The following is a 17,296-nucleotide window of genomic DNA, read 5'->3' as shown; positions in this document are numbered from 1 at the left end:
ATTCCTGTCCACTGATAATCCCTATCACACTTCCCAATGATTTCACTTTAAAAGTAGTTATCTGTTCGTTCTAATAATAAAACTTTTCCCTTTCACAAAGATGATTACTTTCACCTGAAATTAAAGTTTTGAATTCTTTCACATTATGTATTTTGACAATCAAAAGTCATAAGCGCTCACACGAGTCAACACAATACAGGCGACGGGAGACAAAATAAGGGCGGTAGTTGACATAACTATAACTTCTTGCGCCTAAACTTTCTTAATACACTACTTATTCTTTTGAAATAGTTATTCTTAAATAATTCACAGTTTTAGAAAAACAGTAACGGAATTATTTAAAATCTTGGTTTATGGCCGTGTAAGAGCGTCTTCAATACAGAGTGTTTTCTTCATCTAGATCAGTACGAGGAAGTCGGAAACCAAAGCAGATGCATGGAAACTGCCTTTGGAACATTCAGGTACTTTCTTGTGAAAACAGTTTTGTCATAATCAAATTTTTGGTCAAGCATGAGTTGTCCATGTAAATGTGTAAAATTTACATTTATGTGGATCAACTCGGTGCTTTGTAAGTTGTTGTTGTGGTCTTCAGTCCTGAGACTGGTTTGATGCAGCTCTCCATGCTACTCTACCCTGTGCAAGCTTCTTCATCTCCCAGTACCTACTGCAACCTACATCCTTCTGAATCTGTTTACTGTATTCATCTCTTGGTCTCCCTCTACGATTTTTACCCTCCACGCTGCCCGCCAATACTAAATTGGTGATCCCTTGATGCCTCAGAACATGCCCTACCAACCGGTCCCTTCTTGTCAAGTTGTGCCACAAATTTATCTTCTCTCCAATTCTATTCAATACCTTCTCATTAGTTATGTGATCTACCCATGTAATCTTCAGCATTCTTCTGTAGCACCACCTTTCGAAATCTTCTATTCTCTTCTCGTCTAAACTATTTATCGTCCACGTTTCACTTCCATACATGGCTACACTCCATACAAATACTTTCAGAAACGACTTCCTGACACTTAAATCTATACTCGATGTTAACAAACTTCTCTTCTTCAGAAATGTTTTCCTTGCCATTGCCAGTCTACATTTTATATCCTCTCTACTTCAACCATCATCAGTTATTTTGCTTCCCAAATAGTAAAACTCATTTACTTCTTTAAGCGTCTCATTTCCTAATCTAATTCCCGCAGCATCACCCGAATTAATTTGACTGCATTCCATTATCCTCGTTTTGCTTTTGTTGATGTTCATCTTATATCCTCCTTTCAAGACACTGTCCATTCCGTTCAGCTGCTCTTCCAGGTCGTTTGCTGTCTCTGACAGAATTACAATGTCATCGGCGAACCTCAAAGTTTTTATTTCTTCTCCATGGATTTTAATTCCTACTCTGAATTTTTCTTTTGTTTCCTTTACTGCTTGCTGAATATACAAATTGAATAACATCGGGGATAGGCTACAACCCTGTCTCACTCTCTTCCCAACCACTGCTTCCCTTTCATGTCCCTTGACTCTTATAACTGCCATCTGGTTTCTTTACAAATTATAAATAGTCTTTCGCTCCCTGTATTTTACCCCTGACATCTTCAGGATTTGGGCCGGCTGGAATGGCCGTGCGGTTCTAGTCGCTACAGTCTGGAGCCGAGCGACAGAAACAGCTGTAAGCCCGCCAGTGTGGCCGAGCGGTTCTAGGCGCTTCAGTCTGGAACCGCGCGACGGCTACGGTCGCAGGTTCGAATCCTGCCTCGGGCATGGATGTGTGTGATGTCCTTAGGTTAGTTAGGTTTAATTAGTTCTAAGTTCTAGGCGACTGATGACCTCAGAAGTTAAGTCGCATAGTGCTCAAAGTCCTCTCCAGGATTTGAAAGAGAGTATTCCAGTCAACATTGTCAAAAGCTTTCTCTAAGTCTAAAACTGCTAGAAACGTAGGTTTGCCTTTCCTTAATCTACTTTCTAAGATAAGTTGTAGGGTCAATATTGCCTCACATGTTCCAACATTTCTACGGAATCCAAACTGATCTTCGCCAAGGTCGGCTTCTACCAGACCTTATTAACATCCCATATTAAGTCTTTTTTTAAGAGCAACCTCATCGAACATAAGTGCAGCTAAAATAGGTCCTGAACTATGTTGAACCTCATCTGCAAATTTTTTTAAGCTTTCTTCTGTAAATCTAGGACTGCCTTTTACTATAGTTGCCCACCTGCGTAGTGTTCGAGGATGGGGTAATTTAACAAACTTCCTCAAATAATTATAAGCTTTGGAGGAGTAAAAAATTGAGTGTAAGGGTAAACTGTTTTATTTCTTTAGGATATTCAAGAATTGAACATTTGTTTTGCATTGCAAAAAGTTGCTTCAGAATATCACTATTTTTGTCACATCCTATCACTTCAGAAGCACAGTCTTGAAGTCTCTTATTTAGGCCTACAACCACTGTTTTATATGTCACATTTTGTTTCTTCTTTCTTGAAACACTTTGCTTTGCATGTTTCGCTTGCTTCCTCAGCTTCTCGGTCCTTTTCTGTAGTGCCTCATAATTCTGTTTAAATTTTTTTGGGCTAGGCAAACAATAAGAATGATCTGTATGATCATTCTGATTCACTCTTTCACCTACAAAAATGAAGTATTATTATTAAGCTTTATTTTTCTTTAAACATACATTGATTAATAGTGAAATTCACACATAACCGTTATAGCAAATAAATAACAGCAAAGTATTTTGCCTGGTTCATTTGATAAGGACGCTGATTCTTCACTGACATGCTGTTTCCTTGGTTGTTTCTATACTATAGTTGTTTTCTGCAGATGGTCAAGAAACATAAATATTATCGGTACTGCGTTTGCCAGAAGTCGCCTATCTTCAAAGAGAAACGAGTATACGTAGCTATATTGAGTTGGCTGCCACTTATCTCGCCTCATATTGGTTACCCACCGACTTAACAGCTCTTTCTTTTTCAGAGGAAATCTAAAAATAATGAGACGTGTATACAGTAGCTTATTTACATTTTGTATACAGCTTAAATACTAAAATGACGCACAAGACGCTAAGCACAACACACATTTAGATACTCACCTGAAATATGATATTCCAATTGTTTTATCACTTCTATTAGCGCAATTGTACACTGCACATACACTGGGCATGATTCGCGATCGGTCAATAAGACTTTTAAAACAAATTACAACCGGAAAACAGTTATTTTCTAACGCCAGTACTATACACCAAATGTAAATATACTGACATGTAGACGTCTCAAAAAATGGCGGCCGGTGTTGCTTTTTGCTGCCGCTGGGAGCGCTGTTACCTCAGAGATAGCCACTCTATGTAGTTTATATACCTCCCAAGCCCCTACCACGCCGTAGCGGAGAAGCGAGGTAACTGTCCCCCAATTGAAGCAGCTGATCGCCGCCATTTGCAGGGATGAATCCTGGTACTGGGGTTGTGATTTGAAGTATATGAGACGCAACAAGAGCAAATTGAAGCACAAATTAAACACGTGTTTGTTCAAAAAAAATACTGAGTATTCGTGTCTATTTTAAAAGTATACTTAAATGAATGAAGTTTCCTAATTTCCGAAATACGTCTGCATAGAGACGCGAAATTTAAGAATGTAAGGCTCTCTCCTGACAAGGTGGAGCGAGTTTACATCGAGCTATTTGCATTAGATAATTACATTAAACTTTTAAAGTAGCAGACAGAACGATTATTATTTAATTCACATAACTTTCCTGTCAGGTCCTGTTTGCTTTTTGCCGACTACTGTGTACATTTTGCACGCTTACTTTTGTTTAGCACAGTAGTGTCTACACTCGAATTTTGGTATGATTAATTGTAATAACCCATATCACTTTAAATACCGTAGGAATTCAATTCGCACATTAGTTTTTAACACTGATAACACCTCTGAAAGTGGTTGAGTTTGCAACACTTGACCAAATATTTGACCATTTACGAAGTATAATCACCACCTGACAACACATGTTAAGTATCTAAACGCAATTATTCAACCTACCTCTGATTCATACTTAATATATATCTGATTAAAAATCTAAATACCTATCATGTGCCTAGTTCTTCATTCAGTTCAAGTTAGTACATTAACCCTGTTAATATTTTTAGTAATTTATATGCAAATACAATATAAGTACTTGACATGCAACAAAGTACCTTTGTCTGTAATCTAACACTGCAACTTTTTCCTTATGTAACTTGCAATTTTTGTAGCAGTAAGTTTATTAGATACAGTATAAGGTGTAAATATAGGCATCAGGTTAGGCTATAGAACAATCTGCTGTCACCTACATTTAGCATTTGCATTAATTGGCTCTGCAAACCTTTTGCAAATGAGTTGGAAATCCAAATACTGTCGGTATAGCATCGTCCTTCAGTTGACGTCTATTAACATAATTTTACATGTAACAATTCTCTTCAAAATGAAGAGAGCACAGCAAATGATTTGCTGTCGGTTGGAAGTTCTCTCTCCGAGTAGCAACAATTCATTTCCGATTTAGAAAATCATTTGTAAGGGGAAATCTAAACAAAAACAAACGCTCATGATGTATTATTTCTCCATGAAAATACTATATACAAGTAATAGAAAGTAACAAACAACCAGAAATGACTGACCTGTTAAATGTAACATTGTTTCCGTCTTCGTCTTTGCTTCCATTCTTACTGTTACAATTAAAAACAGGACACGTACGAACCCTGTTTACACACTGTTTCCCTGCAAATGGCGGCTTCTATCACATTCAATGTGGGGACGCGACACTAGCGCCAATGAGCGGTCTATTTTTTATTTAGTAAGTCTATGATATGCGCGGTCTGTTTTTTATTTAGTAATTGTATGATACCTCCTTGCTCGTATCGGTGCAACTAATATCGTTGATCAGTTTGTAGAGTATACGCTACTATTATCGCAGACAAGATCGTCGAATTGGCACTAAAAACCACTTCCGTACATTTCTTCGGAGCTTATAATCGTTTCTTATCGACATAAGTGAAGTTATCCGATTGTTATGATTTGTATTAGTGTATTCGTTCGTTTAACTTCTTTCAGTCAATTTTACTTGGTGTAACTATTATCGTTGATAAGTTTGTCGAAAAGTAATAATGCTTTGCCCCCGGCTACGCCCACGTTGATCTCGAAGTCGCATGAATTGTGAAAAATCCTGAAGCTTATTATCGGTGAGAAAAGCGGATATAAAAAACTGAAGGTGAAGCTGTCGAAAGGGCGCTACGGTGAAGAATTTATATGTTTGTACGCACAGATTCTTTAATTTTCGTAATTTCTTTAAATACAACAGGAGGCTGTTCCCCTATCCAGGTCTGTTGGTATTTCATACTTCAAATATCGGTATCTGTGCTTACAAACACATCAGTTTTTTACCGTTGCGTCCTTTATACAGGTTCACCTTCAGTTTTTTAAATGTGTTTTTCTCACCGGTAGTTTATAACTTCAGGATTTTTCAAAATTAATGCGCGTTCGAGATCCGGGCGGGCGAAGTCGCGAGCAAGAACTAGAACCTTATGAATGGAAGGAACGTCGTTCCGAGATTAAAATTCTAAAACCTATATACTGATACGAGAATGTTTCATAAAATAAAATTGCGGTAGGACTTCTTGCAATTTCCAGTTTTTTTTAATGTTGTGTCTCAGACTGAAATAATATCCAATTATATAGTTCCGTTTAAGTTGGTTGGTTGGTTGGTTGGTTTGGGGAAGGAGACCAGAGAGCGTGGTCATCGGTCTCATCGGATTAGGGAAGGATGGGGAAGGAAGTCGGCCGTGCCCTTTCAGAGGAACCATCCCGGCATTTGCCTGGAGTGATTTAGGGAAAGCACGGAAAACCTAAATCAGGATGGCCGGACGCGGGATTGAACCGTCGTCCTCCCGAATGCGAGTCCAGTGTCTAACCACTGCGCCACCTCGCTCGGTCCCGTTTAAGTAATTGAATTCCTACGCTGTAATTGAATGACATGCAATTGCAGCACTTTTTGATATGAAAATGTATTGTACAATGAAACACGTTATCAGTGGTCCACATCATTTTAAGGTTAAGGGTGGCTATGCTTTAAGTGTGTAGTTAACAAGAAACGGAGAAGATCAGCTAACAGAAGGCGTTAAAAAACTTACGTAATTAGTGTTTAATCAAATTTACTGCTGCCGAGCGGTTCTAGGCGCTACAGTCTGGAACCGCGCGACCGCTACGGTTGCAGGTTTGAATCCTGCCTGGGGCATGGATGTGTGTGATGTCCTTAGGTTAGTTAGGTTCAAGTAGTTCTAAGTTCTATGGGACTGATGACCTCAGAAGTTAAGTCCTATAGTGCTCAGAGCCATTTGAACCAAATTTACTGCTCTTCATGAAAAGTGAACGAGAAAAACTCGTGGCTTCTATACTTCATGCTGCAACATGAGGTATCAGGCTTTCTGTTGTTTATAAAAACTGAGCGAGCTGTTCTGAAAAATTTCAGAAGTGCGTGACAGTCGAGATTCTGGTTACGACCAAATGCTTTAACACAAGCTGAACACTTGACTTCTTAGCCTGATTCGTGTTCTATACGATAGCTTGGTGTTCAGAAGATAAACTGCGATACTGAATTCACGATTGAAACGTAACATGTGTAACAGGAAATAGTTATTCACTCGATTTCCATGAAATAGAAGTCATTAATCTCAGCTGAAAAGTAACACATCTTTTACTACTTAATCAGTTCAGAAGACGGCGTTCTTTGTTCATTAAACATGAATGGTCAACATATGGGATGGAAAAGGGGGGGGGGGGGGAGGTTCACGGTAAACGCAACTGTACAGTGGTTTTTAAATCTGCTGCCAGGGTCGGAATTGGAGCGTAACCTGTCACTGCAGTGAAGTACAGACAGGATCACGTGATGTCGGTTTCCGGTTACTATAGTTGGAGTCACGAACGATGGCGGTCGAGTTTAGGCTTGTTCTACGCACCTACGTCATGTGTTCTCCGACGGCCAATGAGCGTTCAGTACCGTTCTGTTGTGAATGCTGTAGTTGATGCGAGCGTGAACGTGGTCGTAGCGGGTTGTTTAGTGAATTTAGGTTCCATTTGTTGCGAGTTCTCATCCCAAGCGAAAAGCACGCGCATGCGCGTACTACAACTGTCGCTTGGAATCGTCAACAATGCGATCCCCGTCTGTACCTCAACATGCGCGAACCGCCACCGTTCGTGGATCGGACTGCGGTGAGACACTCTCTACTTCAGACGAAAGGCTAGCTCGCCACACGCCGTGGTTTCCATGGTGAGCCGGAGCACACGAAGAGGACCAGTAAGCGTCTGTCGTGTGTAGCAGCACTGCTCGCCAGCTGACGTTGCACCGGGTGACAGGTGCGCCTATTTATCTACTCGGAACAAATGAAAAGTGTGGGTCACTAACTATAACCTCCCACAGAGCGTACCATTCTTCTCTGCGCAAATGGAAAGAAAGAAGACGGACACGGCGGTTCAACGTCCCTTGGGGCATAAGGGGAATACAATGTAATGACAAAGAAAGGCCATCCTGGACACTGGCACAGATACGTGTTTCGATCCTGGGAGTGTCGTTTAGGGGAACACTGTTTAGTCTTGATTTGTGGTCATATTCATAATGTTTTACATCTTCGACGGCTTTATCATGTGACATCTGCAACCCGTCCAATATTTATTATTAAAAAAACTGAAAAAATCAGCAATTCACTGCTGTAGTCTCCGTAGATTCGTGGTTTGCGCGTTGGACTGCCTTGCCGAAATCCCAGATTCAGTTCAGTAAAAAAGCATCGCTTGTGCAAAACTCGGGTTGCAATTTCTTGCACGATATTCTGCGAACCGTGGATGAAGCGCATTGCACAGTACCCCACTGCAGACTGCTAACGAAGCTCCGAGCGTACGGAACAGCTTCCCAAATGCGTGAGTGGCTCGAAGACTTCTTCACTAACAGAACCCAGGAAACTGTGTTCATCTCAGACGAGGGAATAGTTGGAAGTGCCCCAGGAAAGGATGATGGTGGGACTACTCTTGTCCTACCCATACGACGGCCCGCTGAAAAGTAAAGCCTCCGAATTTTGTTTGTGAAAACTTTTAAACCAAACAAACTTTATTAACATTTTACATTTTTATTCTTCGTGTGTTTTATGTCTGCCCGCATCTCGTGGTCGTGCGGTAGCGTTCTCGCTTCAAACGCCCGGGTTCCCGGGTTCGGTTCCCGGCAGCGTCAGGGATTTTCACTGCCTCGTGATGGCTGGGTGTTGTGTGATGTCCTTAGGTTAGTTAGGTTTAAGTAGTTCTAAGTTCTAGGGGACTGATGACCATAGATGTTAAGTCCCATAGTGCTCAGAGCCATTTGAACCATTTTTTTGTTTTATGTCTGCCTGGAGTGGCAAACATAAGTTGGAATTGGCAGCAGGACGTGACTGGGCTGTGACGCAATATCTGATGGCCGAGAAAAGATTAGTCTCAAAGTAACGCGCCAGCGATCAGCAAGATTACTTATCTTTATTCTCCACACTGAAGCAGGCACCGTATATTGCTCTCATAACCAGTAGCTACGTAATTAAGTTCACAATACAATTCACAAATCCACAGTGCAATCCATATCGTAACTAAGTTCTAAGCCCAAGGTTGTCATATAAGATCTATACAATTACTCTTCGATACTAACACAGCTAGCGAGCAAGAGCGAGTGGCCGTAGCGTCAGGTCTGTGCTCCCGTTATATCTTGTGGCCATAGAGGGAGCTGCAGGCAAGAACTATTGAATGGCGCGACGTCTGCAGCCGGAGATGACGCCACGAACCTCCGGCGGCCGCGACGTGAAGCTAAGGCCGACCACCGCGCATGTGCGGCCGGGCTGAGCGACGGCAGGGCGCGCGTGATTCGGTTAGGTCCGCGGAGATAGCAGTGTCTGCATATTTATTTCTCAACATTATTTTTCAGCATGGCGATGGACACATTTCTCCCAAAGAGAGTCAGCTTCGCTGATACCGTCACTGCAGAATATCTGACGTAGTTGTCGGAGCCACAACCTCACCTCTGCTTGCACTGCTTCGTCACTATCCAATTGAAGTCCTCGGTGGCGTTCTTTTGCAAACAGATGAAAATCGGATGGAGCCAAGTCGGGATTATATGGAGGAAAATCGATGGCAGTGAACCCAAGTTGCTGGATTACTGCAAATGACGCAGCGCTCTTGCGTGGTCTGGCATTGTCATCCTGAAGGAGAGGGTGATACATTTGTGGACGAACTCTTCTGCGGTTAGAAACTCGATCATGTTTGTTGTTGTTGTGGTCTTCAGTCCTGTCTTCTGTCCTGTGCAAGCTTCTTCATCTCCCAGTACCTACTGCAGCCTACATCCTTCTGAATCTGCTTAGTGTATTCATCTCTTGGTCTCCCTCTACGATTTTTACCCTCCACGCTGCCGTACAATACTAAATTGGTGATCCCTTGATGCCTCAGAACATTTCCTACCAACAGATCCCTTCTTCTAGACAAGTTGTGCCACAAACTCCTCTTCTCCCCAATTCTATTCAATACCTCCTCATTAGTTATGTGATCTACCCATCTAATCTTCAGCATTCTTCTGTAGCACCACATTTCGAAAGCTTCTATTCTCTTCTTCTCTAAACTATTCATCGTCCACGTTTCACTTCCATACATGGCTACACTCCATACAAATACATTCAGAAACAATTTCCTGACATTTAAATCTATACTCGATGTTAACAAATTTTTCTTCTTCAGAAACGCTTTCCTTTCCATTACCAGTCTACATTTTATATCCTCTCTACTTCGACCATCATCAGTTATTTTGCTACCTAAATAGCAAAACTCCTTAACTTAATTCGACTACATTCCATTATCCTCGTTTTGCTTTTGTTGATGTTCATCTTATACCCTCCTTTCAAGACACTGTCCATTCCGTTCAACTGCTCTTCCAAGTCCTTTGCTGTCTCTGACAGAATTTACAATGTCATCGGCCAATCTCAAAGTTTTTATTTCTTCTCCATGGATTTTAATACCTGCTCCGAATTTTTCTTTTGTTTCCTTTATTGTTTGCTCAATATACAGATTGAATAGCATCGGGGAGAGGCTACAACCCTGTCTCACTGCCTTCCCAACCACTGCTTCCCTTTCATACCCCTCGACTCTTATAACTGCCATCTGGTTTCTGTACAAATTGTAAATAGCCTTTCGCTCCCTGTATTTTACCCGTGCCACCGTCAGAATTTTAAAGACTGTATTCCAATCAACATTGTCAAAAGCTTTCTCTAAGTCTACAAATGCTAGAAAAGTAGGTTTGCCTTTCCTTAATCGTTCTTCTAAGGTAAGTCGTAGGGTCAGTATTGCCTCACGTGTTCCAACATTTCTACGGAATCCAAACTGATCTTCCCCGAGGTCGGCTTCTATCAGTTTTTCCATTCGTCTGTAAAGAATTCACGTTAATATTTTGCAGCTGTGACTTATTAAACTGGTAGTTCAGTAATTTTCACATCTGTCAACACCTGCTTTCTTTGGGATTGGAATTATTATATTATTCTTGAAGTCTGAGGGTATTTCGCCTGTCTCATACATCTTGCTCACCAGATGGTAGAGTTTTGTCAGGACTGGCTCCCCCAAGGCTGTCAGTAGCTCTAATGGAATTTGGTCTACTCCTGGGGCCTTGTTTCAACTTAGGTCTTTCAATGCTCTGTCAAACTCTTCACGCAGTATCATATCTCCCATTTCATCTTCATCTACATCCTCTTCCATTTCCATAATATTGTCCTCAAGTACATCGCCCTTGTATAGACCCTCTATATACTCCTTCCACCTTTCTGCTTTCCCTTCTTTGCTTAGAACTGGGTTTCCATCTGAGCTCTTGATATTCATGCAAGTGGTTCTCTTTTCTCCAAAGGTCTCTTTAATTATCCTGTAGGCAGAATTTATCTTACCCCTAGTGAGATAACCCTCTACATCCTTACATTTGTCCTCTAGCCATCCCTGCTTAGCCATTTTGCACTTCCTGTCGATATCATTTTTGAGACGTTTTTTTTTCTTTTTTCCTGCTTCATTTACTGCGTCTTTATATCTTCTCCTTTCATCAATTAAATTCAGTATTTCTTCTGTTACCCAAGGGTTTCTACTAGCCTTTGTCTTTTTACCTATTTGATCCTCTGCTGCCTTCACTGTTTCATCCCTCAAAGGGACCCATTCTTCTTCTACTGTATTTCTTTCCCCCATTCCTGTCAATCGTTCCCTTATGCTCTTCCTGAAACTCTCTACAACCTCTGGTTTAGTCAGTTTATCGAGGTCCCATCTACTTAAATTCCCACCTTTTTGCAGTTTCTTCAGTTCTAATCTACAGTTCATAACCAATAGATTGTGGTCAGAGTCCACATCTGCCCCTGGAAATGTCTTACAATTTAAAACCTGGTTCCTAAATCTCAGTCTTACCATTATATAATCTATCTGATACCTTTTAGTATCTCCAGGGTTCTTCCATGTATACAACCTTCTTTCATGATTCTTGAACCAAGTGTTAGCTATGATTAAGTTATGCTCTGCGCAAAATTCTACCAGACGGCTTCCTCTTTCATTTCTTAGCCTCAATCCATATTCACCTACCATGTTTCCTTCTCTCCCTTTTCCTACTCTCGAATTCCAGTCACCCATGACTATTAAAGTTTCGTCTCCCTTCACTACCTGAATAATTTCTTTTATCTCATAATACATTTCATCAATTTCTTCATTATTTGCAGAGCTAGTTGACATATAAACTTGTACTACTGTAGTAGGCTTGGGCTTCGTGTCTATCTTGGCCACAATAATGCGTTCACTGTGCTGTTTGTAGTAGCTAACCCGCACTCCTATTTTTTTATTCATTATTAAACCTACTCCTGCATTACCCCTATCTGATTTTGTATTTATAACCCTGTATTCACCTGTCCAAAAGTCTTGTTCCTCCTGCCACCGAACTTCACTAATTCCCACTATATCTAACTTTAACCAATCCATTTCCCTTTTTAAATTTTCTAACCTTCCTGCCCGATTAAGGGATCTGACATTCCACGCTCCGACCCATAGAACGCCAGTTTTCTTTCTCCTGATAACAACGTCCTCCTGAGTAGTCCCCGCCCGGAGATCCGAATGGGGGACTATTTTACCTCCTGAATATTTTACCTGAGAGGACGCCATCATCTTTTAATGATACAGTAAAGCTGCATGCCCTCGGGAAAAATTACGGCTGTAGTTTACCCTTGCTTTCAGCCGTTCGCAGTACCAGAACAGCAAAGCCATTTTGGTTAGTGTTACAAGGCCAGATCAGTCAATAATCCAGACTGTTGCCCCTGCAACTACTGAAAAGGCTGCTGCCCCTCTTCAGGAACCACACGTTCGTCTGGCCTCTCAACAGATACTCCTCCGTTGTGGTTGCACCTACGGTGCGGCTGTGTGTATCGTTGAGGCACGCAAGCCTCCCCACCAACGGCAAGGTCCATGGCTCAGGGGGGAGACCGCCATATTACACACTACAATTCGGAGCCCTGTAGCGGCAGAGGATAAGCGTCAAACGAAAAAACTACAAAGAACGAAACCTTTCTAGCTTGAAGGTGGAAAGCAGATGGCGCTATGGTTGGCTCACTAGATGGCGCTGCGATAGGTCAAACAGATATCAACTGCGTTTTTAAATAGGAATCCCCACTTTTATTACATATTCGAGTAGTACGTAAAGAAATATGAATGTTTTAGGTGGACCACTATTTTCGCTTTGTGGTAGATGGTGCTGTAATAGTCACAAACGTATAAGTACGTGGTATCACGGAACATTCCACCAGTGCGGACGGTATTTGCTTCGTGATACATTACCCGTGTTAAAGTGGATCATTTAACAATTGCGGAATAGGTCGATATCGTATTGATGTATGGCTATTGTGATCAAAATGCCCAACGGGCGTGTGCTATGTATGCTGCTCAGTATCCTGGACACCATCGAAGTGTCCGGACCGTTCGCCGGATAGTTATGTTATTTAAGGAAACAGGAAGTGATCAGCCACATGTGAAACGTCAACCACGACCTGCAACAAATGATGACGCCCAAGTAGGTGTTTAGCTGCTGTCGCGGCTAATCCGCACATCAGTAGCAGACATTGCGCGAGAATCGGGAATCTCAAAAACGTCGGTGTTGAGAATGCTACATCAACATCGATTGCACCCGTACCATATTTCTGTGCACCAGGAATTGCATGGCGACGACTTTGAACATCGTGTACAGTTCTGCCACTGGGCACAAGAGAAAGTACGGGACGATGACAGATTTTTTGCACGCGTTCTATTTAGCGACGAAACGTCATTCACCAACAGCGGTAACGTAAACCGGCATAATATGCACTATTGGGCAACGGAAAATCCACGATGGCTGCGACAAGTGGAACATCAGCGACCTTGTCGTGTTAATCTATGGTGCGGCATTATGGGAGGAATGATAATTGGCCCCCATTTTATCGATGGCAATCTAAATGGTGCAATGTATGCTGATTTCCTACGTAATGTTCTACCGATGTTACTACAAGATGTTTCACTGCATGACAGAATGGCGATGTACTTCCAACATGTTGGATGTCCGGCACAGAGCTCGCGTGCGGTTGAAGCGGTATTGAATAGCATATTTCATGACAGATGGATTGATTCGAAGCACGTTCACCGGATCTGACGTCCCTAGATTTCTTTCTGTGGGGAAAGTTGAAGGATATTTGCTGTCGTGATCCCCTGACGACGCCTGACAACATGCGTCAGCGCATTGTCAATGCATGTGCGGACATTACGAAAGGCGAACTACTCGCTGTTGAAAGGAATGTCGTTACACGTATTGCCAAATGCATTGAGGTTGACGGACACCATTTTGAACATTTATTGCATTAATGTGATATTTACAGGTAACCACGCTGTAACAGCATGCGTTCTCAGAAATGATAACTTCACAAAGGTACATGTATCACAGTGGAACAACCGAAATAAGATGTTCAAACGTACCTATGTTCTGTATTTTAATTTAAAAAACCTACCAGTTACCAACTGTTCGTCTAAAATTGTGAGCCATATGATTGTGACTATTACAGCGCCATCTATCACAAAGCGAAAAAAGTGGTCCAACTAAAACATTCGTATTTCTTTACGTACTACACGAATATGTAATAAAAAATAGGGGTTCCTATTTAATAAAAACGCAGTTGATATCCGTTAGACCTATGGCAGCGCCATCTAGTGGGCAAACCATTGCGCCATCTGGTTTCCCCCTTCAAGCTAGACAAGTTTCGTTCTTTGTAGTTTTTTTCGTTTGACGCTTATTTCGTGAGATATTTGGCCCGGTCACGATCAATGGACCACCCTGTATATGCCATGTAATACCTCAAGCGATATTGACAAAAGAATAAAAAAAAATCGATACATCACTTTTCTGCGGGCCTCGTACTCAAATGATCTGACAGATAGGATGAGCAGCAATCTGCGGTGTTTGCTGTCGATGCTGCAGTAAACTGGAAAGTGTTGGCGTTGATCGAGTGTAGGAGGATACAGGATGACTAGACAGAACTTCCATTTGGTGTGATGAATGGCAGCTTGCTCCACATGTAGAAGAATATAAGTTAACACAGATGAATAGGAAAAATAATCTTGTGATGTTCATGTACCGCTTGACACAGTAACGTTGACGTTAGGGCGTAATGTTGCAAAATGATATGATCTGGAACGAGCACGTTAAGTCGATAGTAGCCAAGGTGAATGGTCGATTTCGGCGTATTCGGAGAATTGTTGGAAAATGTTGCTCATTTACAAAGGAGGCCATCTATATTTAATAGTTTCAAATGGTTCAAATGGCTGTGAGCAGTATGGGACTTAACTGCTGAGGTCATCAGTCCCCTAGAACTTAGAACTACTTAAACCTAACTAACCTAAGGACATCACACACATCCATGCCCGAAGCAGGATTCGAACCTGCGACCGTAGCGGTCGCGCGGTTCCAGACTGCAGCGCCTAGAACCGCTCGGCCAGCCCGGACGGCTATAATAGTTTCGACAGTCTGTGGTCGCTCATTGTTAAGTGAGCATTGGGCAACGGTGTTTTGTCTGCTCACCACTAAGATTTCTGGTTTACCTGTATTTAATATGAAAACGAAATAAATATTGTGTGGAATAAGAAAACGAAATAAATATTGTGTGGAACAACGGTATTATTAGCTCAGCCACATACAGGGTGACAATTATTGAACTGCATGAAAAAAAAGTAAATTAGCTACAAACTACTGCGTGCGCACACTTTATTCAACATGTAAACGTCACTACAGATATTCGGGTTTAGGTTGTGACAGTCGTCACTGGCGATGATGTGGCACAGACGAATGGCGAAATTCTGCATGGCCCGCTGAAGTGTCGGAACATCGATGCTGTCAGTGACCTCTTGAATGGCTGTTTCCAGTTCACCAATGGTTTTGGGGTTATTGCTGTTCACTTTGTCCTTAGTATAGCCCCACAAAAGCGAGTCGCATGTGTTCAGTAGTGGAGAATATGGCGGCCAATTGAGGACCATGCCAGTTGCCTCTGGGTACCCCGGACCAGTATGCGGTTCCCAGGGTGCTCCTCCAGGTCATCAAACACTCTCCTGCTTCGATGGGGTTGAGCTCCGTCTTGCACGAAACACATCTTGTGGAAATCAGGGTTGCTTTGGTAATGGGGATGAAATCATCTTCCAAAATCTTCACATACCGTTCGGCATTCACCGTGCCATCGAGGAATATCGCACCGATTATTCCGTGACTGGGCATTCCACAGCACACAATCACCCGTTGAGGATGCAGAGAGTTCTCGATCAGGAAATCCGGATTCTCAGTCCCCCAAATGCGCCAAGTTTGCTTATTGATGAATCCATCCGAATGAAAGTGGGCTTCATTGCAAAACCAAACCATACTAATTCCCATCATGCCCCGCGGCCAACCGTGCAGTTTGAACGTCCTGACGCAAACCGTTAGGAAGTTATGACAATCTTATTTCATATAGTTCAATAATTGTTACCCTGTAAGTCGAAATCTACCTTTTTTGTTGTTTTAACTTTCCTAGATTATTGTAAAAACAAACCAGCCTACAATTGTCCGCGCTGTTGCAGACGCTGAGCGGCGATGGTGCGCCGGCTGGGCCCAGCGCACTACGTGGCGCCGTCGCCCGTGCACGGCCAGTCCGTCGCACATGCGCACTCGCACGGCCGCGCAGCCTCCACGGACGGCGAGGACAGCGCGCTGGGCGCCGCCCGGCCGCCCTCCGCCTTTTCCATCTCGGGCGGGCATCGGCCGCCTTCGGCCATCTCCGGCGCTGGTCGGCCGCCGACGGGGCGCTCCGGCACTGCTCGGCCTTCTCCTCGGGCGCCCAGCTTGCTCTCCGACCCGGAGGGGTCCGACATCTACGTCACCAGCGCCGCCTACAGGGCACCCTCGGAAATTAGGTAAGCAGGTGTCGCACCGGTGCCAGATTAAATTACTCGTCACGGTACATGGACGTAACGAAGAGACGTCGGCATTCAAAATCCGTCTCTCCATCCACCTCCTCCTCGTACCTGTTTCACTCCTACAACACAAGCATTTTCTGCAAAGCACTCTGATGGCGGGCGGTACACCAGAAGTTGATTCTGCTTCTGTCAATAACTCTGCGTCCAAGATAGTATGCAGCGTCTTCGTTACCAAAACCTCAATCAAGTTAAAAGTTTTGTTTGTTACTGCACACGCAGAGGTGCTAATAGTGATGGGATACCTCCCAACATCGTGTCGGATGTCCTTATGCCTGGTGCAGTGCAGCAGCTCGACTTCGCATGGACTCAGCAAGTCACTGGAAGTCCCCTGCACAAATATTGAGGGATGCTGCCTCAACAGCAGTCCGTAATTGCAAACGTTCACGAACAGACCTCTAAATTATGTTTCATAAATGTTCAATGCAATTAGTGTTAGGCGGACTGAATCACCAAATCATTCGCTCAGATTGCCCAGAATGTTCTTCAGGCCAATTCCGTACAATTGTGGCCCTGTGACAAGGCGCTTTTGTCATTTGTAAAAGGCTGCAAATGATCTTCAAGTAGCTGAAAATAACCATTTCCAATCAATGATCGCTTCAGTTGAACCAGAGGACTCAGTCCATTCCATGTAAACACAGCCCAGACCATAATGGAGCCACTATCAGCTTGCACAGTGTCTTGTTAACAACATGGGTCCGTGGCTTCATTGGGCCTGTGCCACACTCGAACCCCCCTGTCAGCCCTTACCAACTGAGATTGAGACTCA

The 17,296-nt window shown here is 42.8% G+C and overlaps 1 protein-coding gene across 2 annotated transcripts in view; it reads left to right on the top strand.

Moving 5' to 3' along the window:
- The window catches only part of LOC126253352 (uncharacterized), a 188,952-nt gene that overhangs the window by 149,604 nt on the left and 22,052 nt on the right, over positions 1–17,296 (top strand). For both annotated transcript variants that reach the window (XM_049954623.1, XM_049954624.1), the window contains one exon: positions 16,135–16,467. In XM_049954623.1, the coding sequence (XP_049810580.1) occupies positions 16,148–16,467 (320 nt within the window). In that variant the 5' untranslated portion in view covers positions 16,135–16,147. The remainder of the gene's footprint in view (positions 1–16,134; positions 16,468–17,296) is intronic.

This window comes from Schistocerca nitens, chromosome 4 (genome assembly GCF_023898315.1).
Source record: "Schistocerca nitens isolate TAMUIC-IGC-003100 chromosome 4, iqSchNite1.1, whole genome shotgun sequence".
Lineage (NCBI taxonomy): Eukaryota > Metazoa > Arthropoda > Insecta > Orthoptera > Acrididae > Schistocerca > Schistocerca nitens.
This window is presented reverse-complemented; position numbering and strand designations above follow the sequence as displayed.